The sequence below is a fragment of the Bombus vosnesenskii genome, unplaced genomic scaffold, assembly GCF_011952255.1.
Source record: "Bombus vosnesenskii isolate JDL3184/JDL3185 unplaced genomic scaffold, Bvos_JDL3184-5_v1.1 scf7180000013266, whole genome shotgun sequence".
In the NCBI taxonomy this organism is placed as follows: Eukaryota; Metazoa; Arthropoda; class Insecta; order Hymenoptera; family Apidae; genus Bombus; species Bombus vosnesenskii.
Window position 1 is genome coordinate 5,997,240 of NW_022882926.1, and position 26,103 is coordinate 6,023,342.

At 35.3% G+C, this 26,103-nt stretch overlaps 1 protein-coding gene across 35 annotated transcripts in view; it reads left to right on the forward strand.

Annotated features, from left to right (window-relative positions):
• Positions 1-26,103, forward strand: part of LOC117230250 (sodium channel protein para) — a 69,786-nt gene that overhangs the window by 23,766 nt on the left and 19,917 nt on the right. For 5 of the 35 annotated variants that reach the window (XM_033487471.1, XM_033487474.1, XM_033487450.1 and 2 more), the window contains 18 exons: positions 4,894-5,049; positions 5,824-6,029; positions 7,897-8,025; positions 10,778-10,869; positions 11,584-11,796; positions 12,325-12,385; positions 12,477-12,786; positions 13,035-13,316; positions 17,376-17,807; positions 18,286-18,379; positions 18,485-18,553; positions 20,470-20,744; positions 20,916-21,089; positions 21,307-21,657; positions 22,675-22,909; positions 24,847-24,978; positions 25,519-25,651; positions 25,779-25,903. In XM_033487471.1, coding sequence (XP_033343362.1) covers positions 4,894-5,049; positions 5,824-6,029; positions 7,897-8,025; positions 10,778-10,869; positions 11,584-11,796; positions 12,325-12,385; positions 12,477-12,786; positions 13,035-13,316; positions 17,376-17,807; positions 18,286-18,379; positions 18,485-18,553; positions 20,470-20,744; positions 20,916-21,089; positions 21,307-21,657; positions 22,675-22,909; positions 24,847-24,978; positions 25,519-25,651; positions 25,779-25,903 — 3,469 coding nt within the window. Of the gene's footprint in view, positions 1-4,893; positions 5,050-5,823; positions 6,030-7,896; positions 8,026-10,777; positions 10,870-11,583; positions 11,797-12,324; positions 12,386-12,476; positions 12,787-13,034; positions 13,317-15,395; positions 15,453-17,375; positions 17,808-18,285; positions 18,380-18,484; positions 18,554-20,469; positions 20,745-20,915; positions 21,090-21,306; positions 21,658-22,674; positions 22,910-24,846; positions 24,979-25,518; positions 25,652-25,778; positions 25,904-26,103 lie in introns of those variants that run through there. The other 30 variants (XM_033487466.1, XM_033487473.1, XM_033487465.1 and 27 more) reach the window with 18 other exon arrangements.

A 26,103-nucleotide genomic window follows, 5' to 3' on the forward strand; every position in this document is an offset into this window, starting at 1 on the left:
ACGAGCCCTGCCTGTGCTTCGATTCTGTCACAGTCTGCTCAAAGATTGCTCGATCTTTAACATCGACGATATTTGAGTTTAAGAACGTTCGTTACGTGTTTTTAATAGAAAGAGAACGTCGAGAATAAAAGTTTCGTTCACTGGGTCAGGTAAATATGGAGATTTCCATGATATTTCAGCGAATACACCGGTCAAACGTGATCATAACGAGTTGTTCGCGTTCGTTTGGTGGCACGATTCTGTACACACGCATTTCGAACGGGCTTTTTGCTAAGAACTACGCATAATTATACACGGTACTTGACGTGACAAGTTGGACGAGTCGCGGTTATTAAGCGCTCGTAGGGAACTATTTGCGGAATGAAAAGTTGAAAGAAATGAAAAGGGATCGATATTGAGACAAAGATTAATTAAAAGATACTATTAAATTCTGTATAGTAACATCTTTTATGCTATCTAATTGCAAATAATATAGCAGTAAATGTAATATTTTATTTTTATCGAAGATAAGCAAAACTCATAAAAATTCGATAACTAAAGGTTACAAACTTGCTAAACAATTTAAATAGAGAAACAACATTAAATTCGAAATTTCGCTTCTTCGTGTAAAAATCAATGTTCAACGATAAAGTACTCCGATGTACGATTAAAAACGAACTTCGTCGAAATTCGATAACACCAGATAAAAAGTAAATTTCAATTCTATTCTACATCTAAATGGAAAAGATAAACGAAGTAAAAAAAAAATTCACTGTAGCTCCAGTTATAGCGTGTATTTTCCGTAATGAAGCAAGCACGATACATCATTAAAGACAAATATATTCAGAAAAATCCGTCGCGGACACGACATTCGAAGAATGAAGAACGCGAACGCGTGAAGCTCGCAGAGTCCGACTTGTTTTTCTCGTCAAGTGCTGCACGTCTGGTTTAGAGCTCGCAGTCGCCTGGAAACGCTTCTATAGATCGTATGCCGTATATCCGCAATGCTTGGAGCTGACATTCTTTGTACGTAATCCTTTTTCTTTTTTATTCATTAAATTGCGCGCTTCGATAGTAGCAGCATAAGCGCGTGCAAGCGAATTCGCAGATGATCGCAGTGGCGTGGCCATTCTCCTGGAATCGTATTGATTTATCGTTGATACGTCGCAATACAGTCATCAGGCGAGACGATGCTCTCTCCTATCGAAGAACATTGATCGTGGCCGATTTTCATCCGCGGAATTTTTCCGATTCCTCAATACAGAGAAAGTCAAAATATCGCGTCTCCGATATGTTTGATTTTCGAGATGATTGAAACTTTTGGCGGAAAGCTTCGAAAGATAAATCTCGTGATCGTTTATCGAACGAAATTCTTTCTCCCGATTTTTCTTTCCTCTGTCCTCGTTTTTGTTCTTTGTTACAAAGATGAGTATTCGTTTAAGTGGTTCGAGAAGTTGATTAATTGTCGCGAAACTAGAATTGATACGAAAAACAGAAGATAACAATGGAATTGACATGGAAATAAGCGAGTATGATTGAGATTTTAGAAACGTTTTCATTGAAGGTAGCGTCGTATTGTTTTCAGTATGCGCAGGTTTCAGAGGTCGTGAGAGATCGATTTTTAATCTATTAAGGGCCAACGTCGACGAAACGCTTCCTTTGGGATTTTTTTTTTTTTTTTTTTGGTAAATTTACATTATTAATTCCTATTCTTTAACATTGTGGTGATGAAAAGGAATTCCAAGGATATCGTTGGTTATTTTATACCTACTTAGATTTACGTAGATTGTACAATTTCATAAAGTTCGACGAATCTTTACAGAACTACTTCAATTTATAGTGCCACGATAAATCAGTATTTCGCCGATTCATGGAAATGTTAACTTACAACGCTATAATAAATTATTGTTTCTTTAAATAATGAACATTTCCGTTGTGTATCTAATTTGTCCAATATATGCTTCTCTAAAGAATCTCTAATATCTTGATAAAACAATGTGTAAATTACTTGTACACGTTATTTTATCACGTGGTCCTTAATGGGTATTCTCAAAGCAACTCGCCATGTTTCCATTCAACTTCTCGAACAACAAAGCAAGAGGAAAGAAAACAGAGGGAAGAAGAAAGGAAGGAAAAAAGAAAAGAAGATCAATGAGGAACGTGTTTTGCTGCACCGTGTGTTCTGCTCTGGCCGTGAAGTTCAGCTTGAATATTCATCAACAGACACTTCTCGCTTGTGTAAATTAGATTTAGGTAGATCTTTATACATATATATTTAACGACCATAGTATATAGTTGGTTATTAGTAGTAGGTTCGTGTATGTGCATCTATAATAGCTTCAGAGGATACTATTATCTATTGGAATTTTTATAAAATGCTTTCCAGATAATCCAACTAGATTAGGTCACGATCTAATTAATTTTCAATCGATTTTTACAAAAGCCGTGGCACAAAATTTTCAGCAGACCACTGACATCGAAAGAATTTTTATTCTTTGGCTTTGTATAAATGTTTCGTTTGATCGATACGTTTAAAGATTAAAATGTCTTCGCGGAACACCGTTCAGTATCAAAACATCGATACGTAGAAAAAGGATTACACTGGTGGTGAATATACATTTTTCACATTTCTTTCTTCGTGGTGCTAATTATTATCGCCAGCCGAAGGTTGCTGGTCACGCGCTGGTAGTTAACACTAAAACCCTTAAACGCTGTCATTTTGATGTCTTCTTCTTCGTTATTTTAGTATCCTTATTCATAGAACTCTCTGATGATCTTTTATATATTTTCAAATATATAAAATTTTGAATACTCTACAGACAAAATTATCCAGTTGTAGATCTTTTTTTAAGCAATCAAAAATCGATCGTACGTGAATTTAAATTTCTACAAAGTATGGTAGAACGTAAATTGAAGAGAATGTTCATGTTCTCTTAAAATCTCCATTTTATTTCATTCTGTCCATGTATCTTATTAACACGATCGATAATTCTTCCATAGAGTAATTAAGAAGTATTTAGTAATGTTAAAAGAAAAAAAAAAAAGAAAGAAAGAAAGAAAGGAAGAAGTATAAAACGAAGAAAATCGTACACGATCAAAGTGGCGTTCAACGAGTATCTGTGAAATTCCCGGGGTTCTAGTGTTAATGAAACGAGAAAAGAAAAGAACCAACGTTAAAGGCAGGTGGGCATACTTCGAATTTCTAATAATCGCTCGGCAGAAAATTCGCGGAGAGAGAGAGCGGAAACGAGCAGATCACGTGGACCTTACTCAGGTTCGTATGTTCACGACCCGCTTTTAGCACCAATTTCGTACTGTACACACGTATATGTATATAACATGTACATATAGCCGCCTTCTATACGACTAGTTGCCATAGCTGCTTTTCAGACTAGACGCGGAATAGATGTTCCCGATGCTTCCAAAGTAGGAGAGAGAAAAAAAAAAAGGAAAGAAAGGAGAAGAAGAGGGGGGAGAAATGTGGGGCAGCGTCGCACTATCGGTAAAATACACGTAGTACGTGCAAAAACGAAAACCATCTCCGTAATATTCGTGGCGAGTACCATGAATATTTTATACTTTCGAACGTGCAGCATAATGAAACTTGCTACGTACTTCCTGATAATTATTTAATATTTTAAATTGAAAGGGATATTTTTTGTATAACTTGGAGTATCACAGAGCAAACTTGGTAAGCTGCGCGGTGGTTGTTTAATATTTCAGCCGGAAATTGGCACGTGTACGTTCGAGTAACATTATCGAACTTCGAGAAGCACGTGACGACTATTTAATTAATATTTAATAGCGGAGAATATTTAATACGTTGGAGACCGATGACACTGGATATAAACCGTTTGACACTTCGAGTTAACGACGGATAACGTCAACTTTATCGGGCAAATTGGAATTTTCAATCAAAATCATCTCCTTGCGACTAAGATTTTATTTAATGGATTAATTGGTTAATTTATGTTCTATATTGTATGAATTATTTTGTTTCGTAAGACCTTTTCGTAAAAACTGTTCGTATCTTACCTGTACGGCATAGAGATTTATATAAAACAATTAAGACAACGATTAGGACAGAAATTAAGTAATCGTAACAGTTTTGAATTCTGTTGCTTCCCCTAAATTGTATTATCACGATTATAAAATCATAGCTACATTCTAATTATTTCATTTCTATGTAAAAACATTTTCTGATTCATATTGAACAGATTGTTCTATTCTAATACTCGAACGTATTAAAAATTGCCTCTGCCAATAATCAATGACGCTAATGCGGTAATGAAAGGTGCAACATGCGACGGATTTCACGGAGTTGGTTATATCCTCGGATCAGCATCTAAGAAATGGCGATAACTTTGATCCAGAAACGCCTGCCAAACGAAGCTCGGGACGTTCTTTTGCGATGCATAATAAGCTGTGGAACGATTAGGAACGCGTAGAGCTGATCTAGAAGCGGGTTATGAATAACACCGGTGCACACATAGCGGACAAGTATATATACAAAATGAATATTTCCAATAGATGAATAAATAATCACAAGACAATTCTATGTTTCTAATCTTTGCATAAATATACATAAACACTGTATCAAGTTGTACATTTCGTACGGTTAAACTCTCTCTATATATATGTGTATATCTTGGAAATATTTATTTCATTAATCACTCTCGATGATATCTCGTTAATATCATTTTTTTCTCTTTTTTTTTCAATACAAATCTATATCCTCGCGCAAATAATAATACGTAGCGGGGGTGTAATTATTTATTTTCTTTTATCTGTATATAATTTCTAGCACGTCTATACGAAAGAAAAGATTATGGCAATGATGATTCGATGCAAGACGACAAGCAAGACGGTGTCATATGAGAGAGACAGTGGTGTTTAGATGTGTTTCGTTCGCAGGTTCGGTATGACGACGAGGACGAGGACGAGGGTCCTCAGCCGGATCAGATGCTCGAGCAAGGAGCACCGATTCCGGTCCGACTGCACAACGAATTTCCACCCGAGTTGGCCTCCACACCTCTCGAGGATATCGATAGCTTCTATCATAACCAAAGGGTATCGATATTTTATTACGAAACCGGAAAAGATAGAATCGTATCAATTTTACGAACGAGAGATGTCCTTATCGGATATTATCTTCTATGTATTGCATGGAAGGTTTTAGCTATTTTGTAAGAACGTCCTGCACCATTTTCTAATAATTACGTGTTTCTTCTCTAATGTTAAAATTGAATGTTCCTTATGCGGAATATTGTTTGTTAAAATCATATTTAGAACAGGAAGAAATTTGCGTTTGACGAAGGAAATTTTTCATAAAATCAAGGATCTATTTTGCGATTTAATGTGCTGTTTAAAATATCTATCATGATCGCTCCCGATTGAATCCTAATCTTGTGTAACTCGCTAAAGTTAGTTGTTAAGTAAGTAGTAAGTTATTAATTAAATTAAGTTGTTCAACAGAGGTTTTAATATCTCGTTTGAAAAATTCGAATTTTGCCAAGATACAAGAAAGGAAGTTCTTCCTGCTATTTGTATCCTTCTTCGTTCAATTTAGAATATTTATTCGCTATTTCGCAATAATCTGTACGATGTACCTCTATTTGAGAAACAAGAACGCGAAGAATCTCAAATATTTCAACGCATTTTAAAAATGAGAAACAAAAGCTAGATAAAAGAGGTTTTAACTAAAAACTCTTTTAGCAACTCTTTGCGTATGCCAATGAAAACAATTTTTATCGTTGTATGCACTGTGTAACGATCGCTAATGGGTCTATTACTTTTGCTATTTTCCTACTGTAATATCCTTTGTTTTGTTATCTTTCCGACCAGACCTTCGTCGTCATCAGCAAGGGAAAGGACATATTCAGGTTCTCAGCGACAGATGCGATGTGGATCCTCGACCCGTTCAACCCAATACGACGTGTGGCCATTTACATATTGGTTCACCCACTGTTCTCCCTCTTCATTATCACTACAATATTGGTTAACTGCATACTCATGATCATGCCCACTACGCCCACCATCGAGTCTACGGAGTGAGTATCGTTCGTTTTTCTCGCCCTCGATCTAGTGAAACAATGGCGAGAACATAATTTACATTTTGCCTACGTTCTCCTTTTTTGTCTTTTATTTTACGCGTGTAACGGCTGCAACGTGTGCACGAGTATCGGTCTTTGCGAAAGCCTCTACTTCGTCTTCTCTTTGCGAGCGACGAAAATTATTGTTTATCGTATTCGACTTTGAAAGTCTCAAATTTTTCCATGTAAATTTCACAAATCGAGCGTTTCATATTTTTCTTTACGAATTTAAGGAATCTAAGGTTTTCAGTTTCCTCTTCGCAAACTTAAAAGGCTGCCAGTTTCGAAACTTTATCGTATGTTTCAGAAATTGAAAGTTTCAAACTTTACCTGGCAAGCTTCAAGAATCGGAAGTTTAAAATTTTTCTTTGTAATCTTTCAAGATTAAAGGCTGCCTATTCGTGGTGACTAATATGTATCTTTTTCTAGTAGCAAGAATTAAAAACTGATCTCTTCGTGGAAATTGAAATTCCTTTTGTTAACTATCGATTAACTGACCTCTACTGTTACTGAGCTCTACTATTTGTATTTGAGTATTGCATCTTGAAGTTATGTTATTTATTAAAGAAGATCGACATTCGTGCGCTGATTTGAATATTCCAAGTCTTCGATTTTGTATGATTCTTGAGTGGATGGAAGCGAATCAGTAAAAGATGTAGGAACAGGAGTTCTGTATTTTATTTGAACAATCTTATTGTACCTTCGAATCTTTAAACACTATAACTGTTTGAATAATTTCACAATTATCCTCGAGATGAAACTCGTGTAAAGCGATTAAATGACGCAAGTGTCGGAAGTGTCGGAAATTACAATCAATTTTTTACTTACATTTTTGTTAACTTTATCGGACAATTATATATTTACGCTTGCTCTGCAGTGATTGTGAATCAATGTAGCTTAGCGTGCTTACGAGCCTAAGCCGGAGATGAGTCGATTTAAATCTCGTACAATTCTATTTTGCTCCTTCTCAATCATTTTTTTTTTTTTTTACAACTCCTCATTCCTAAAATTTTTTCTTCTTTTCTCTCTCTTTTTTTTTTTGACTCGATAAATAAGATATTCGTTGAATCAAATTTTAACTACGAGTCATCGAAAGCTTAGGGCGAGTACACGTTGCTCAAAGTCTATCTAGATATTTCAAGCAATGTTCTACGTGTTATAGCTCTAAATATATGAGTAGACACTGTGATAAATATGTATAACCGTTGGTAAGTTTTGTTCTAGTCTCTCTAGAAGTAGCTTAGAGACGTGCGCGACCTGTGCGACCAATAAAACTACAATGCAATTAGACAGCGGATGTTTGTGCAAATATCGATTAACATATTTTCTATAAAATTGCTCCCAAATGTCAGTATATCGTGTCTTCTTAACAGAGACGCGTACTTTTTAAGAAAAATGTGACTCTGTGATGAAATTCTTTTATGATTAACAGAAAAATAATTCTTTTAGCAATAAATAAATGTAAATCTCTGTTTAAGTTTCGTTCGCGAAACTATAAATTTGTATAAATATCCGTAATCTAAGTACAAAAGGAAAAGAACAAAGTAGAAAAGAGGAAATAAAAGAAATAGAGAAACCGTATCGAACGAAACATCTGCCTTGTGTGAACGTTTCGTTCGTTGGATGGAAGAAAAAAATTGTTCGCTCGGGTCCTGCTCGACGATAGCTGACTTGTCTACGGCGATTTGTAATCGATTAGACGCCGATAGATAGCGATCGGATGCTATCGCTTAGTTTAGCAAAGACTCGTGTGTGTGTGATACGCGCGCGCCAAAGAAAAAGAAAATCGCATTTAAAAGCTGAGTGGTGTGTTTGTTGTTTTCAGAGTGATATTTACGGGCATCTACACATTTGAGTCCGCCGTTAAGGTGATGGCGAGGGGTTTCATTCTGCAGCCTTTTACCTATCTTAGAGATGCATGGAATTGGCTCGACTTCGTAGTTATAGCTTTAGCGTGAGTAGTTAAAAACTTATTTTTTAACTAAAAAAAAAAAAAGAAACACAAAAAAAAAAAGAAAAAGAAAGGAAGGAAAAATGGAAAAACAAACGAAAAGAGACGAACGAGCAAACGAAAACCGAGAGGACCATACAGGCAGAGAAATGATGTAAAGAAAAACGAAGGAAAAGAGAGAATACCATAAAAAAAAACGGTAGAGTACAGCGTGTGACGAAAGAGAATATCACGAGACTTGTACAAATTTGAATTTACCTTAAGAAATTAATATTTTGCAAGTAATTGAAGCAACGATAATCGAAAGAAAGGAAAGTATTTTTATACTTGTATAATGATTTAATTTTTTCGATTTAAATATATTCCATCTTTTCAATCAGACAAAATGGAATAAGAAGTAGAAAAAAGAGAAGAACGATAAAGAAGTACGAATATAGGATAACTCTACTTAGGCTTGACGAAAGCAGAATCTGTGACGTTAATGAAAAAGAGGATAAAACATTGAGCACAGATTGGCCGCGTTGTAATAATCGACGCGTCGATTCGAATCGAAGAAGAGAAAAGTCGTGAAATCGATATGTCGTCCGGTGGTAAGATCTGTTGGGTCTCGTGAAAGCGTGAGTTCTTCCCTTTCTTCAATCTCGATTGATTCTCGGAAAAGTTCACGACGGAATTTACGAGACAAATCTGATTTTCTTCACCGATGAAAAAATCCATTCTGAGCAATCTACGTTTGGAATCGAATTGTTTAAAAAACCAAAAGAAACTTAACAATGTGGAGACAGCGAAGTGTAATTCACGCTTTTCCCGGTGAATCATTCACGAATCTACCTGACACTGTTAACGATGTCTCTTGCTAATTTCCATAAATGATTTAGTCATAGATTGTTCATTATTTCTTCGGTCTTCTATCGTCGTGTAATTATGAAAAATATTTTTAATGTTTTACTTTAATCGTTACATTGCAAATATTTCTCGTATTCTGAATATTTTCACGCCGACTATTAACAATATTTTATGTCGATCACCGAAGCTATGTCGTGAGAATAATAATAAAAATAATAAAAATATTGCTACGTAGAAATGTTTTATAGCAGGCTTTGTTTCGAACAGCCTGAGAGACACTTTGTGTTTTTTTCCTGTGTCCCTTAGTTCCACGGGTAGATTCGTATAACACGATGACGATGATCTTAGCCGTACCGCGTCGACAGGACCGATTTTGAATGAATCACGTCGTCGACGTCCGTACGACCAGAGTTGGTGCAGTGAAGCGTTTATCCACGAGAACGCTAATTAGTATACAAGATTAGAATGTGTTCAGGTTATTAAACGTAGATCTTATTTATCTATACAATACATATACGTATATAAAATACATAATATTTATTTGCTAGATACCTTGGCTAACGCTATCTGTTTGAAACAAAAATAAAAAAAAAAAAAAAAAAAAGAAAGAAGAAACAGATTTGTGTAGCGAGACGAATCTTAACTCTTCAAACTCTCTTTTATCACACTTACACACACGTACTTCTATACAATATATTACATACAAAATATATACTATATGTATATACCTACATATACATGATATATACATATATTATACAATATTATGTATTAACACGTATTGTTACACAATTACATCGAATATACATATAATAGATAATGAATTAGTTTACTTAGATAGGGATTAGAGATTTTTTATTATTACATTATCATCATTATCATTATTATTATTATTATTATTATTATGTCTAGTTACCACAATCAGAGTATTTATTGATTAATTTATTTATTTATTTATTATCATCGTAATTGTTGATTAGAATAGCGTAATTATATCTATACTATATATATATATATATATAAACGTCGATTCGATCTAATCCATTTATTATTAATTGTTGTAGATTTAGTACATTATTATTATTATTATTATTATTATATATATGTGTGTGTGTATATATATATACATATATATACATCGTATTATATCACATATACATATATATTACGTAATTGTTGATAGATGGACAAATTACGTGTATCTTACAACATTAACGAGTATCCGTTTGCGACTCGGCATCACGAGAACGATATCACTCTCATGCTCCATTCACATTAATTAAACTAGAATTTAATCCTGTCATTATTACTACTACTACTACTACTACTATTACTACTACTACTACTATTACTACTACTATTACTACTACTACTACTACTATTATTATTATTATTATTATTATCATCATTATTATTATTATTATTACTACTATTACCATCACTGTAACAAGAGAACAAAAGAGAAAAGTAACGACAGTAAAAAAAGAGAAGGAGAAGAACGTGATTTGCAATTACATTCCCGTGATACCGTGGCATATCGAGCAACATCGAGTGCATGCAGTAATAGCTACCTGTAAAATATATATAAAATATATATTAACGTATATATTTTATATATATATATATATACCTTTATTTTTATTATTATTATTATTATTATTATTATTATTATACAAGCAGTTTTCAAAGCAGACGTTTTTTGGTAGGCAATAGAAAAATCTGGTAGCGAGTAATCGTTTGAGTATTATATTTAACTTTTTTACTTATTCTCTTCGATTCTTTCTCTCTCTGTCTCTCTCTCTCTCTCTCTCTCTCTCTCTCTCTCTCTATCTCTGTTTTTTTTCTATAAAATCGTTTTGTTTTTTTGTTTGTATCACTGTAATGTGTGTGATGTTCGGGTGTATTGCAGTTATGTGACGATGGGCATAGATCTAGGCAACCTTGCCGCTCTCAGGACATTTCGAGTCCTCCGAGCCTTGAAGACTGTCGCTATTGTACCAGGTATGCTTAGAGAAATAGATCAATTGGGTGTAGTCGCAGATTATTAGAGACTATTTCATTTTTATAGACACACTTTTGCCGCGGCTCGCTGTTTACACACACATTCTCTCGCATCATCACCGACAACGCCTATTCTCTGTTAATAATATCAAATCTCTCTATTTCAAACTCTATCCTTTATCAAAATGCTACCCTATACCTTCATATAATACCATTTCGTGTGCCACATTTTTTTTGCTCGCCAGCCCCCTCCATCTTTTACTCGACTATCAGTCGATCAGTTCAGTGATCATTTTTACCAAATTGAACGTTCGTCTAAGGATCGAACTTTTCCAATGTTGATCACTGAAAACAAAAAAAAAAAAAAATAAAGTCCCTTATGATTTTTTGCCAGCCACCTATCTCGTCCTTCGTCCCTCGTCTCCCTCCATCGATGTTTCTCCTTTTAATAAAATAGAGAAAAAAAAGAAGCTCCTTCCATCTGTTTTTTTCAGTCAGTTCATCATCTCTCTTTTTCTCTCTTTCCACACGCTGAAACGAAAAGCGGTGTATTCTTTATTAAGATAAAAAAAAAAGAAAAAGAGAAAAGAAAAAGAACACATACGTAAGAAAGTTTACGTCCACGCCCGCCACTTGAACGTCGTCGTCGTCGAAAGTGTCGCTTATTTACTGACAAATCCATCTGGTTCCCTTTTTTTTTGTTTCGCTCGCCAGGTCTGAAAACCATTGTCGGCGCTGTGATAGAATCCGTGAAGAACCTGCGCGATGTGATAATCCTGACGATGTTCTCTCTTTCCGTCTTTGCGTTGATGGGCCTCCAGATTTACATGGGGGTGCTCACGCAAAAGTGTATAAAGAACTTTCCCGAGGACGGCTCCTGGGGCAATCTCACCGATGAAAACTGGGAGCGATTCGTTAGCAATGAAAGTACGTAATTCATTTCATGTTGATTGCCTGCACAGTTTGATATACTACAAGATTCAAAAGTTAGAGATTGGTAGGTGTTTCAATGGAAGTATAATAATTTTCGGAGTTTTTCCTCAATTATTGGGTAGTTTATTATAGCGATCATTGGGTAGTTTATTATATCTACGCTATCGAGGATAATATTAAAACACTGAAATAACAACGAGATGATTTAACATAATCGAGATAATCTTTATCAATATAATATTTTTGGATCGTTTTCTTTGAAGATATATTTTTACTTTTTGACGATTACTTTTTACACTGTATGCATAATATTCGCAAGTTTTCAATGTTTCGTGAAACTTTTCTTTACTAATAGGCTCCATGGAAGCACGAATAATTCTCCAAAGAGTTTTTCTTCAGCAATTCAGAGTCGTTCGAACGTTCCGTCTGAAATTTTGTCTAAATAAAAACTAAAGTCCTAAATAATTCTGCATATGGTGAAGTTCATGAACTCTAATTAATCTTGTTTGTTATTTCGTTTAGCTAATTGGTACGTGGACGAGGCGAAAAACATGCCTTTGTGTGGAAATTCATCTGGAGCAGGGTAATTTAACCATTTTTTTCTAATTCCTACATTATCGTACATCATTTATTGCACGTTACCATATTTAATGAATATAATTTGTTGAATGTAGGCAGTGCCTTCCTGGCTACACGTGTTTACAAGGATACGGTGAAAATCCGAATTATGGTTACACGAGTTTCGACACCTTTGGCTGGGCTCTACTCTCCGCTTTTCGTTTGATGACGCAAGATTATTGGGAAAATCTGTATCAACTGGTTCTTAGATCGGCCGGTCCATGGCATATGTTGTTCTTTATCGTGATCATTTTCCTCGGCTCCTTTTATCTGGTTAACTTAATCCTCGCTATTGTCGCGATGTCTTATGACGAGTTGCAAAAGAAAGCTGAAGAAGAGGAAGCTGCCGAGGAAGAAGCCATAAGAGTACGTATCCCTAAGAAAACCACGACTTTATAAGTGAACAATTTATTTTTGAGATAAAAATCGACTGTTATCGACTATTGGGTCAACTCTATTTTCTAACATAAGTACTCGATCAATATACAGTTCTCAAAAAATAAATGATTCACTCTTGTAAGTTGGTTTATCAGAACAATTTCTGAACTATAATTAATAAATCTACTTGCAAAAATCGATGGAACTATAAATTTTACGTATTTGCATTGTAACAGGAAGCCGAGGAAGCAGCTCTAGCGAAAGAGAATAAGCTGGCGGCGCAGGCGGCGGCTCGGGAGGCGGCAGCCGTTGCGGCGGTGGCCGCCGCCGATCAGATCGTCAAATCACCGTCAGACTTCTCATGTCATAGCTATGAACTGTTCGTTGGTCAGGAAAAAGGGAACGACGATAACAACAAGGAGAGGATGAGCATACGTTCGATCGAGTCAGTCAGCGAGCATAGAGTGAAACAGATCAACAATCACACGGCCACCACTAAACCACGAAAAGTCAGCGCTGTAAGTGTCTGACTGGCCGATGTCTCCCTCTTTCGTACCATCGATTTATCCTCCTTTGACGTAATGTACTATCTTTTGCCTCCTGTTATCGAACTTGTCCCCCTTGACCTCGCTTCTACGAGAGCGATTCACGCGAGGCTGTTCGATCTCGACTCGACTCGTCGGTAAAACTTACGAAAGTACACGGTTTTTGTTCGATTCCTTCCACTTGTTACAGAACTACGTTTTGATGATTGTTCTTATGGTCTACAGGCCTGTCCACAGGAGATTATGTAATCCTTAACCATCTGTGTTGGAACTGAAGTTACTATGATAGGAATATCAGAAAATTAGTATCATTCAGGGGTAAATCTTACAGCGTAGAAAAATTTACAAGACGAGTGTACTATGCATAGAGAGTGCAAAGAACATATTTTTTTTTCAAGTATCGAGTATTACGTTATATTAACCATGTCACATATCGAAAAGTTTCGGAAGCTCCAAACTTTCAAAATTCCAAAATCTAAAAATTGCAAAATTCCCAAAATATATTGAGTAACAAATTTACATAAAGACAATGGAAAAAACATATTTGCAATGGAATTAATTTGTAACAAATGGAGCAGGATGAAGGAATCCTCATGTGGACAGCTCTGTTCTATCAATTTACTTATGTACAATGGTGCATTGCAAGCCGTTTGAAGGACAGGGTTGGCGTAGATTCGTCTTGTTGAGCGTTCGTCAACCGATGATGGTAAACTGAGTAGGAATGGTGGATTTATCATGGTGTGGTTGATGGCGGTTTAGGGAGATGGAAAGGAGAATGCCTTGAGAAACAAGGACGGTTGATGAATTATGATGAGGAAACGTCCTACTTAGGCTCAAGTTAGCGTTCGAAAGCGACGAGTCGAGCCCCTTCATAAAAGTCTATCGCTCTGTAGCATGCTTGTCGTACATTACTGTAATCGATTGTTAAGTAATGATCAAATTTGGTAAATCGTTAGGACGCTTATTGAAATCCTTGCTTTTCGTTGCGTTGAATTTTCTTCACTGATTCTGTCTTGGTTTCGAATGGTGTTTGATGATTTTTGACAGCGTTGCATTCGTTTTGGTTTCATCATCACCGATGTGGTTTCTCGCGGACGCGTGTTAATTACAAATAGGATCATCATCGTTCGTCGACGTAAAGTAACGTTTCATTCTGTGCCGTCTTGCATGGTAACGCATGTGTGTAGTAGAGAAAGGAGATACGAATTTTCGGTTCAAATAGGAATGTGATTGATAAATCACACAGAAAATATGCAGGTCTGTTTTCAATAAACATCTTTTAACGCTTTCAACATTTCTGTAATCAAAGATGTTACTGGTGGAGAAATGGTTAAGAAGGTTGACAGATGGATAAGATTTCCATCGTATGTATAGTAAGACACTTTATTTCCATTTTATTATATGTTGAGCAAGATACTTGATTTCCATTTTATTCTATATCAAGATACGTGAACACAAATTGTTAGAGATTTCCAAGAGTAAGTGTGTATTTCTGGAGAGTGAATCTGTTGTTCATCAAAATCTTGAATATAATCCGTTTTATTTTATTTAGTACTACTATTAGTGGCATTATGGTACCAATATTAATAGTTTATCATATTTATAGCAATATCGATACTGGCATGATAATATTGGTACCAAGAAATACTCTGTATCAAGATATCAGATTCACATTCCAAAGAAACATACTTTAGACCCAGAAATCTCTAATAACTCAAACTGCAAGGACCAATAAAATGAAACCACGAAAGTAGCCATGATAGCCAAGTTATACTATGTAGATACCGCGGATCTTCGTGTCTCCCTTACATCCGTTTCAACAACGACGACATTTGATCAACATCGTTTTACCCTGATATGTTGCGACGACAGTTGTTAACATCATGCTCTATCTTTTTATCTCTCTATCTCTATCACTTCTCTGTGTATGTAACGCTTTTGCAAGTATTTATATAAACATATATATCCGTATGGAGTGCCTCCTTGGTGTACACATTAGACAACGTTACGAGCCGTTTGGTAGGAGATATCTTTTCTTGTTTTTTTCTTAAGGTCTCTCGCGCCGCTAATGGCCAGTTTACTTATGCCTACCAGGAAAGCCTGCGGAAGGTATGTGTGTCACGACGTGTCTGTCACCGCCGACCGTACGTACTAAATAGTTGTACAGGATCCATGATCCGAAACTTCATGTCGATACACCATTCGATCGTCGAAGGTTTCACGCGTTCGGAACGATTTTTATCAAACCGCCAAATTTGCCATTAGAGGACCATTATTACTGTCATTCAAGAATGCTTGAAGATTCGATCGACCACTAGTGCAATGTTCTATGTGACAAATATATTTCCTTTTTTATTTGCATTCGTTGCCGTGAAGTCGATCTGAACAAAATTAAAAATGTTGGAAATTTTTCAAAGGATATTTTTAAAAAAGGAAAATGCAGTGGTCATTGGTTTATTCAAAGTAGAATACTTAATTAAATTAGATAATTATTTATGAAATAGAATACTCTTATTAATCGTTAACTTCATTAAAAATATTTTAATTAGATTGTGGATATCTCTGCAAACTCATATTTTATGAACACAACTTTTTATTTTATGAAAAGAGCAGGACTTAAGCAGGTCCAGGATTGATTTCACTCGAAAAGTGCAACTGCAGAATTAATATATTCTTACACAGTACGGTTCGATTTAAGATCTTTAGAATCTCAAACATTCTTTGTTACGAATTTCTCTAACAAGCTGTCTCAATATTTAGAACCATCGAAACTACCATATCAATTCATGAACTTCACCACTGAAATACTATGTTGAGCTTCGCGTAGCCTTTAAGCCCGCAAGAATAAAATTAGCAATGTCAGAATTACTAGATAGGATTTGTCTCTCCATGAAGGCATTAAGCTTCCACCTTAATCTCAACATGGTGATCATAACTTCAACGTTCGTTGTAGGGATTAAAACTCAGATAAAAATGGTTACCGGCTTTCGTGCGACCATTCTCATTTCATAGACCCTCCGAAGACTCGTCGATGAGTCCCCGTAGGAGAGTGGATTTAACCCTTTCGGTACAGATTGCTTTTTATACCACACATTAAACGTCGACAGAATGTCTTAGAGTGTCTTCGTGGCCTGAATAAGTTTTTGGTATTTTTATGGAGACTGTGAAAAATAATGAAAAAGTAAGCTGATTTTCACATAGTGGTATACAGTATTAAAAGAAAACCAGATTTTCTCAAGATATCCTGCATACGTATCGCGTAGAATTACTTGAGCAATAAATACAAAAATCAACAACTACTATTAAATTTTTCCACATAATATGTACAGCAACAAAAGTGCATCGCGAACGATGTAACTATCAAATACAACATATGTAAATCTATCAACTTATGAAAGAGAACAATTCAAACTTTGCGATTATTGCAAAGAAGATTTAAATTACTGTGCATATATTTGTCCAACGAAAATGATCACAGACTTTCTGAAACTCGCATTAAACGCTTTATAAACTAATGGAATTTCTTCCATTTCGAATGCACAGATGCAAATATTAGAGAATGGACTCTGTTCGACGCACATAGGCGTTCACAAGGTTCGAAAGGGTTAACTCTTTGCGGTCGGCGTACTTTTCTAGCGATACTATCAAATAAAGCTCAAGACAATAAATATTTATCTTTAATAACAATCAACATCTATCCGATATTCAAGACATATTCCTCTTCTTCTTGAACAATAGTTTCTAAGCCCAAAGACAGATCCACGAGCCTTGAAATTACATAATTACAAATAGTAAGTGCAAAGAGAAATTTTGAATGCGGCCACTGCGAAGACATCCGACCTTGAAGACAAATTTTAAATGCCCAAACTATGGCGACGCCTGGCCGCAAAGGGTTAATGTTAACGGGGAAAAAGAACGAGGAGGAACCCGCCTTGCTCCCTTAAACGTGTGTCCCTTGACGTCCACGCTTTTCGAGAGAAACTCGAGAACAGTGAGAGAGAAAAGCGGTGGTCCGCTTTGTTGTAATTTCAGGCGAGTCTTAGCCTGCCTGGCTCACCGTTCAATCTCCGTCGAAGCAGCCGCGGTAGCCATCAGTTCACGATCAGAAATGGCCGGGGCCGTTTCGTCGGACCGCCAGGAGGCGACCGGAAGCCGTTGGTCCTGTCGACGTTCCTCGACGCCCAGGAACACCTGCCATACGCGGACGACTCGAACGCGGTCACGCCAATGTCCGAGGAGAATGGCACGATCGTCGTGCCCGTCTACTACGCGAATCTTGGGTCCAGGCACTCGTCGTACACGTCACACGCATCACGGCTTTCGTACACGTCCCATGGTGATTTGATCGGTGGAATAGCAAACGCGGGGAAACCGATGACGAAGGAGAGCCAGCTGAGAATCAGATCTGTCAGGCCACCATCCGTGAATGGCCATTTCACGGATTCTAATCAGAAGTACCATTACGTGAGTAGGCGATTTTTGGGGGGCTTGTACTAATTTCAAATGATGGAATACGATGGGGACGATTAAGGGGTTTTTGTCTATGAGCTGTGTTTAGGCGATGGTGTTTGATAGTATACACGAATAAAATGCCTTCTTTATTTCTATGTTGTTTTATGTTGCTGTATATACATATGAGAGAGAATGAATATTTTATCCAATTACAGGATAAGGCTTCGTTAATTTAGTAAATATAATTTAGAAGGTTTTAGTTTTAGTTCATTTGCTATTTATCTTCACTTCCTTATTATTTTATTTGTTCGTTCATCGTTGTATTAATATTTATTTGTCTCTGTGTTTTATAAACGTCGAATAGTAATATCCATCTTCTTTTTCCTTAAAGCTGAACATCCTTGAGTACACTTGTCGAATAGATTTTCTAATTGATTATATATTACGGAAAAATTCTGACGAAGGAATAAAGATTTTATTTTATGTTCAGGAGGGTGATCTAGAAGATCCCATGGGCAAGGCAAAGCAACAAGACAATCCGTTTATAGAGCCTTCACAACAACATGCCGTAGTTGATATGAAAGGTAAATTCATTTAAGAAAAAGACAATAATTTAACGATAGTTATTTTGCATATTCGATAAACAACTTTTCTCTGGAGAAAACATAATGTGTTGTTTTTTCTTGCAGACGTGATGGTGCTGAACGATATCATAGAGCAGGCCGCGGGTCGACAGAGCAGAACACCGGAGCAAGGAGGTAATGTCGAGTTTCAGCTCCTTCGCTCACATTACTCTTCTTTCTTACAGTTTTCTATCACCCTTTATCACAGATGTGTATCTCTTGTGTGATGAGCATCCTGTCATTTTGATGTACACCGTTGTTAAAACTCTTGTACAGTTTTTCTCCATTGATATTCAGTGCTGAAGATTTTTGTCTGAGCGCCTTGTACATAGTAGACCGACTCCTACATACGTTATATACGTTATATACATCTATCTGTATCTCTCTTTTTTTTCTATTATTTAATTTCAATGTATAATTACGTCCAGACTCTCTTATATCGAAATAACCAACGAATTATTTTTATTTTATTCATTATTGGTTATTGTATTAATACCACAGTGTATTACAGTGCATGGTATAATTCCCGTTGGTCCTAATAAGTTCCATTTTTTGTTATTGTCTTAGAAAAATTTAAAGGAAAAATGTATGAAATATAAAAGATAGAATTCACAGATACACGATACAACTAATCTTCTAAATCGTAATAAATAAATTCATCGAAATAATTGCAGTGCGTAAGCCCTCGAACACTTGGATGGATAAATGAAACAGAAAAGCGAAAAAAAGAAAGAAACGAATATAGATGAGAACCGTTTGTGATAGTTTCTTTTGGGGAAACAGAGTTTGTTTCCTGATGTATACGACACAGATTAAACATCCTCGCTGCAGCTACACGGTCCTGGTCGCTTCGTGCCTGGATTTCGCCTCAGCTCCTCGTCCGATCACCGACGTACACTGCAGCGAAACTTTAATTTTACCATAGTATTTTTTCGCGAAGGCACTCGCTTCGAGGGCACCACCGCGTTTACCTGCGTTGCACAATGAAGAATGTAGAATCAGAAAGCTTCATCGAGCGATGATTACTATCATTCGCCGTATCATCGACACTCAGTGCTCTAGAAAATGCGATTAGCGCTTCTAAAGTGACATTACTAGCGAGAACACCAAGCAGCATTATCGCACATTGACCTTAGGTTCTTGCAAAAGCCAATACAGCAACGTCTAAAAGAATCCAATCAGATCAATTGTTTTTATCACGTTCAATTTTTCCCTCCAGATTCTTTTATTCCTGTTATTTGTAATTATTCTTTGTTGTAATTGAGATTTTATTCCTGTGTATACTTAATGGTGTTCACGTTTTTTTATGATTTTTATCCACCAATAGTTGAATGAGGTTTTTATTAAAATTATCGCAAAAAAAAAAAGAGATTTAATATTTGGAAAGATATTTTAAAGAGAAGATTGAATTTTTGAACGATCATCCTTATTTTAAAGAGGAGATTACGTTCGTGAATTTGAGTAGGTCTTTTGAAAATTATATATAGCACGTTTCTTTTATCCTAATTTCTTAAAATTCGATTTATTCCATTCTACCAGTACTATGTTCCATCAACTGAGGATTAATTGCATTTTAAACGTCCAAGAATTTTATTTGAACTCGTTCTCATCCCTTTCTTCCGCATAGCAACTCATGCAGCACTTTTATTCTCCACTTGGCCGCTTCGATTTTTCTGTTTACAACACTCTTGCACACAGCTTTTGGGCTGCGCGTGTTCTTGCTGCCTGCACATTCACGTAAAACGCTTTGAATGCGCACCATTTTTATTTTCTCTTCTCATTTTCTTTGCTTTCAGGAAAGGTCTGTAGTGTTCCTGTATTCTGAATTTTCTTCTTTTCCTTTCGTTTTTGGTTCTGTTTTGCTATGATATATATACACACACCTGCCTGTTTCTCGTATTTGATAATCTGTGGTCTAATGAGCTAAAAAGAATATATAAAGAAAACAAAAGGAATGTATAATAAAAGACTATGCAAGCTTGAGAAAGAACGAGAAAACCTCTTTCCCCAAAAAGAGTGGTGCCAGACAAAATTACTAACACGCGTTACAGTTTCGACCTATTACTTTCCGACAGACGACGATGAAGAAGGGCCAAAGTTTAAGGACAAATTGTTGGCCGCGGTGCTGCGTTGCATCGATATCTTCTGCGTGTGGGATTGTTGCTGGTTGTGGCTTGAGTTTCAAAAATACGTGTCTCTTGTGGTGTTCGATCCATTCGTAGAGTTGTTCATCACCCTTTGTATCGTCGTCAATACATTGTTCATGGCGCTCGATCATCACGATATGGACAAGGATATGGAAAAAGTGCTCAAGACAGGAAACTACGTAAGTAACATGGCTTTTAATAATATATCCTATGTGTAACAAAATTTTAATTCGTTTATAAACTACCTATTTAGATATTTTATAATTTTGAAGAGATTATTTTATTCTTGATCCTTTAGACGAATAATATCGTTGTCCGCTTATAATATTATTCTTTTTTTATATTTGTAGTTCTTCACGGCAACATTCGGTATCGAGGCAACGCTGAAACTGATAGCAATGAGTCCGAAATATTACTTTCAAGAAGGATGGAATATTTTCGACTTCATTATCGTCGCTCTTTCGCTTCTGGAGTTGGGATTAGAAGGTGTCCAGGGTCTCTCCGTATTGCGATCGTTCAGATTGGTAAATCATTTCATCTATTTGTATTATTTGTAAACCAATTTCGGTATAAAATATCCTGAAAATACCGAGCATCTATTTTTAGATAGATAAAGAAAAAAACAAATAATATATTGTATAATGCGAATAATAAGAATAATGAAGAATCTATTATATTTTTCTTTTTACTTTCATTTAACAAATTATAATAAAAAGTACTGAATAATCATTCTGTTTCCAGTTAAGAGTGTTCAAACTGGCGAAGTCGTGGCCTACGTTGAATCTGCTAATTTCCATCATGGGCAGAACAGTAGGCGCGCTGGGTAACCTGACGTTCGTGTTATGTATCATCATCTTCATTTTCGCCGTGATGGGTATGCAACTGTTTGGAAAGAACTATACGGACAACGTTGATCGGTTCCCCGATGGAGATCTACCGAGATGGAATTTCACCGATTTTATGCATTCGTTCATGATCGTGTTTCGCGTACTCTGCGGAGAGTGGATCGAGTCTATGTGGGATTGTATGCTTGTGGGAGACGTCTCTTGCATACCATTCTTTCTGGCTACTGTTGTCATCGGTAATCTGGTTGTAAGTATATTTAACGAGCCTTACTCGTAACTGATACTAAATTACTTTCAATTATTAAATTACTCTTCACAAGGTTTGTCTAATATCCTTCTATTTTCTTCTTACTAATTCTTAAACGAGGTCTAATAAATTATATGGAAGCTTATTTTCAGTGATAATTTGTAACGATTGTAACTGCTCACGAATTTCTAGTTTCAGGCTTAATCTTACAAAGTATGTTGAACTGAAAAAACTGAAGACTGAGGAAAAGAAATTTACTAACAAAGAATCGGCAACGACACTGTATTTTTTCAAGCAGATCTGAAATTTCATCTTTAAGAAAAGTCATTAATTCTTCATATTAGTGTCCTAGCAAACTAGATCTTTTAAATCATTATTCGCCTTCCTTACGATATTCTTCACCTTCTTCTCTTTTTTCCTTTTTTCAATTTCTTCAATTCAACATACATACATTTTCAAAATATGTTCTAGAAATTCAATTCTATCTCTTTTCAACATATCCTTATCAAAAGATTAGATTCTTCCAATTATTTGGTGTTTCGAATTTAACACTTCATCTCTGAAAAATTAAGTTACACATCCATTCTCAAACCAAAGAATCCTTCGCTTCCTTCATAAAGAGCATGTACGTATTTTCCAACGCATTTACCAACATCCTTCGCAAAAGGATTCTACATTCTTTATCAAGATCAAGCTCTTGTATAATTTCTTAAATTTAACATAAACGCCCTAAAGCACATTCATTTTCAAAATCAAAGTATCTTTCAATATTATTTTCCAATACGTTTAACTTAGAATTCCCTAAATAGAATCCTACTTCCTTTATCAAAAAACGACCCTTCAATCTTCCTATTTTAACACGGTCAACCCTAAAGATTAAACCTTAAAAGTTTAGCTGCCACTTCCTTTCTTAAAACATCATATCAACTAAACCAATAGTCTTCCTTATCATCTAAAGATAAAAACAAGGCGCGAGCCCGAGACGAAATGAAAATTGTTTGATGTGCAAACGAACAGGTGCTGAATCTCTTCTTGGCTTTGTTGCTGAGCAACTTCGGTTCGTCGAATCTATCGGCGCCGACCGCGGACAACGATACGAACAAGATCGCGGAGGCGATCGATCGAATAGCACGATTTATTAAGTGGATCAAGCGAAATGTCCTTTATCTTGCTAAAATGATGCGAGCCAAACTCACCAATCAGATATCCGATCAGGCGCCAGGTGAGGGACCGTCCAACAGTTGGAAAGAAGGTTTATATCCAATCAGATCGCTTGCTGTGTGCGCTGTGTAGTTCGTGGCACTGTTTTTCAGTTCTGCTTTTCACTTTAAACGAAAAAAGAACAACCATTTTATTTCTTTAAGTACTTTTATTTCGCTGCCAGTCGACGAAACGGACAAAACGAAATGTTCTTTTATTAAAATGGAAAATTACGAAAAGGAGGAAAACAGCGCGAAAATAGTTAGCGAGATCGATCCTTTTCTTTTTAATATTTTATTGATCTCTTTTAGATTTGGTGCTTTTTAATTATTACAATTTTTTCTTTTTTTTTTTTTTTCTAATTTGTTCGCGACAAACGACAGAGTACATTGACTGGTGATCCTCTTCTTTTCTTTTATCTTTTTGATGCAGAGTTTTCAATCGGTTCGCTATTTTTCTACGTTTCTTCCACGAATTAAAAATGACGGAGAGAAAGAGAGCGAGAGAAAGGGAAAGAGAATAAAGAGGACAGGAATAGGATAGATTAATTTTTGCTTCGCTGATTAGCCTGGCAGTTATACGTTGCTTTGCCTATTATTTTCACGTTGGAGAAAGTAAACGTCTCATCTCCCGATAAAATCAATCATCGCTTAAAAATTATCGAATAAGATCGAGTGTAGATTTTGCAGCATCGCGCGATACATTTGGATTGATCTGACTTTCAGAGATTGTGTGGTAAAAAATCTAGATTAATCGCAAATATGCAATGAATATTATTGAGATCCAGAAAATGGTCTCGAATTATATACTGGGTGTCTCAAAATAATTTTCACTAAATATTTATTAGTAGGAAAAAATATAGAAAAAGAGAAGAGTTCATAGACCATACAATGTACGAATCATAAAAATTAATGCGTATGAACCAAACTCTACAGTTCGTATATGATAATCAATAATTAATTAGATGATTAATAAATTACATATATGAATCGTTTAATTGCTATACTTTATATGTGATTTGATCTCTTTTACATAATAATTCCAATAGTAGTTACGTGGTTTTTAAATTGACGAATTATAGATTATGTCAATTTTCCTTCCTCAAAAGTGGCTTTACCTGTAAAATGTCATTTATTTTATTGTCAAACTTGTTTCCGTGTTACATGTAAAGAGATTTTTCTACTAATATCGCAAGAATATCAAATGACAATATTAAATTACTAATAACGTGTGGTAATATTATTTGAAATGTTATATCTATATAACAAAACTGGAGATTATATTTTCAATAGTATTGAAAGGAAAATGTCAACTCTATACGACTTACTATTCGATAATCATTTTATGTGAATTTATTTTACGACACCCTGTATATAACGCCAATCATATAATATAACAACGAACGTTACAAATCAAAATTCTATTACAATTTACGTAAATTAATTGCTCGTAAATTTTTGCATTATGTTTTCAAGCAAAAGAGTGTTGTATTTTCTTCTGTTTTACAACTTCTGCTTATTATTAATATTTTGCAACAAAGGAAAAGAACAATATAATTATACCTTCTTCGATTCTGACCTAATATTAAATACTAACAATTAAACTACAATATAATCCATCATGTATCGCGTATTAAAATTAGTCACACTTGTACACCGTCGTTTAATTATAGCATCTTACAATTAGTACAGCGTCGTAACGAGGCTAGACACGAGAATATTGCATGAACAAAAACGACGAAACAAAAATTCTATTAAGAAAAAAAAAAAAAGAAAAGAAAGATCAAAATAGAGTAGAATATTTTTTCTATTTTTTTTTCTTCTTCTTCTTAAATATTTTCGGATCGACGATAGAAAATCGACGATTTCATAGTTTACGAATTGGTTACTCGATGAAAATCACGTCAGTTACTCTGTCCGATACAGAGAAATATTTTTTGACGAAATGATTCTGATAAGGGCGGGTTAGAGATTTTATATGACTGTGCAGATGGAATTGATCGCGATGGGGACCTAGATCTTGCAGATGGCGAGCTGGATGCGTATAGAGATAAAAAGAGTGCCAAGGAGATAAACCAACTCGAAGTTGCTATCGGAGATGGAATGGAATTTACCATCCATGGTAAGCGTATCGAGGAAAACGAATATTTCCTCGAACCAGTCATCGAGCATTTTTCTTCGATTCTACTCAATTTTTTCAAGTGTTAAACCCCTGCAAGGTGAAGGCTGGATCAATTTTGACTCGTACAGATATTTCATGTTTATTATTTTATAATTGAAAGTTACATTTACGTACTAATATTCTATCAGACTATTAGGTCATCGAATAACTTCTGTTGGAGAACATCTGCAATTACAACATGATATACATGTATATACATGATACAATAGAAAATATAGAATAGGATATATTATTATACTATTTTTTCTAAAAAAAAATCTTCTAATTTATTAGAAGAAGGACTAATCGCATCTTTTGAGAACGAAAAGATTTTTATTTTATTTTCTGTTCGCTTTACCCTGAAGAATAAAATGTTCGATCATCGTAATAACAATGATTCAGCCTTCAATGAAAGGGAGTTAAGTTTATCGTGAATAGTATTCGCTATTTTGTTGATAATTTTGTTGATAATTAAGTGAGGCAATATTTATTTTTTCAAAGGAGATCTAAAGAATAAATTGAAGAAGGGTAAACTGTGCATGAACAACAGCAAAGTTATAGCAAATTCGATAAACCATCGTGACTACAGGCTGGACAACGATTATATTAATCAGAACGAGGAAGATACCATCAGGTGAATTTATTTTTAGATTTTAGTTATTGTCAGTTATTGTTGAAGATAATTCTTTCGGTGGAAAATTGAGTTGATTACATACGTGTTTGTCTCTTCTTTCTTTTTTTTTCTGGTACCCTTTGTGCAGTAATAAATCATATGGCAGCCACAAGAATAGAGCGTTCAAGGACGAAAGTCATAAGGGAAGTATGGACTCGTTGGATGGGGAAGAAAAGAAGGATGCGAGTAAAGAAGACCTGGAACAAGAAGAAGGTAAGATATTGAAATGTTCTAAAATAATATACTAAGTACAGATAATTAGTAATTCGATGTTTATGCAAATTCATATTTTTATCAACACAACTGAGTAAACAGAATACTTATTTCGTTACATTCTACTGTATATTTGGAGTATATTTTCAATGTTTCATATATCTTCACATATTATATGCATTCTGTGCATTTGTACGTTT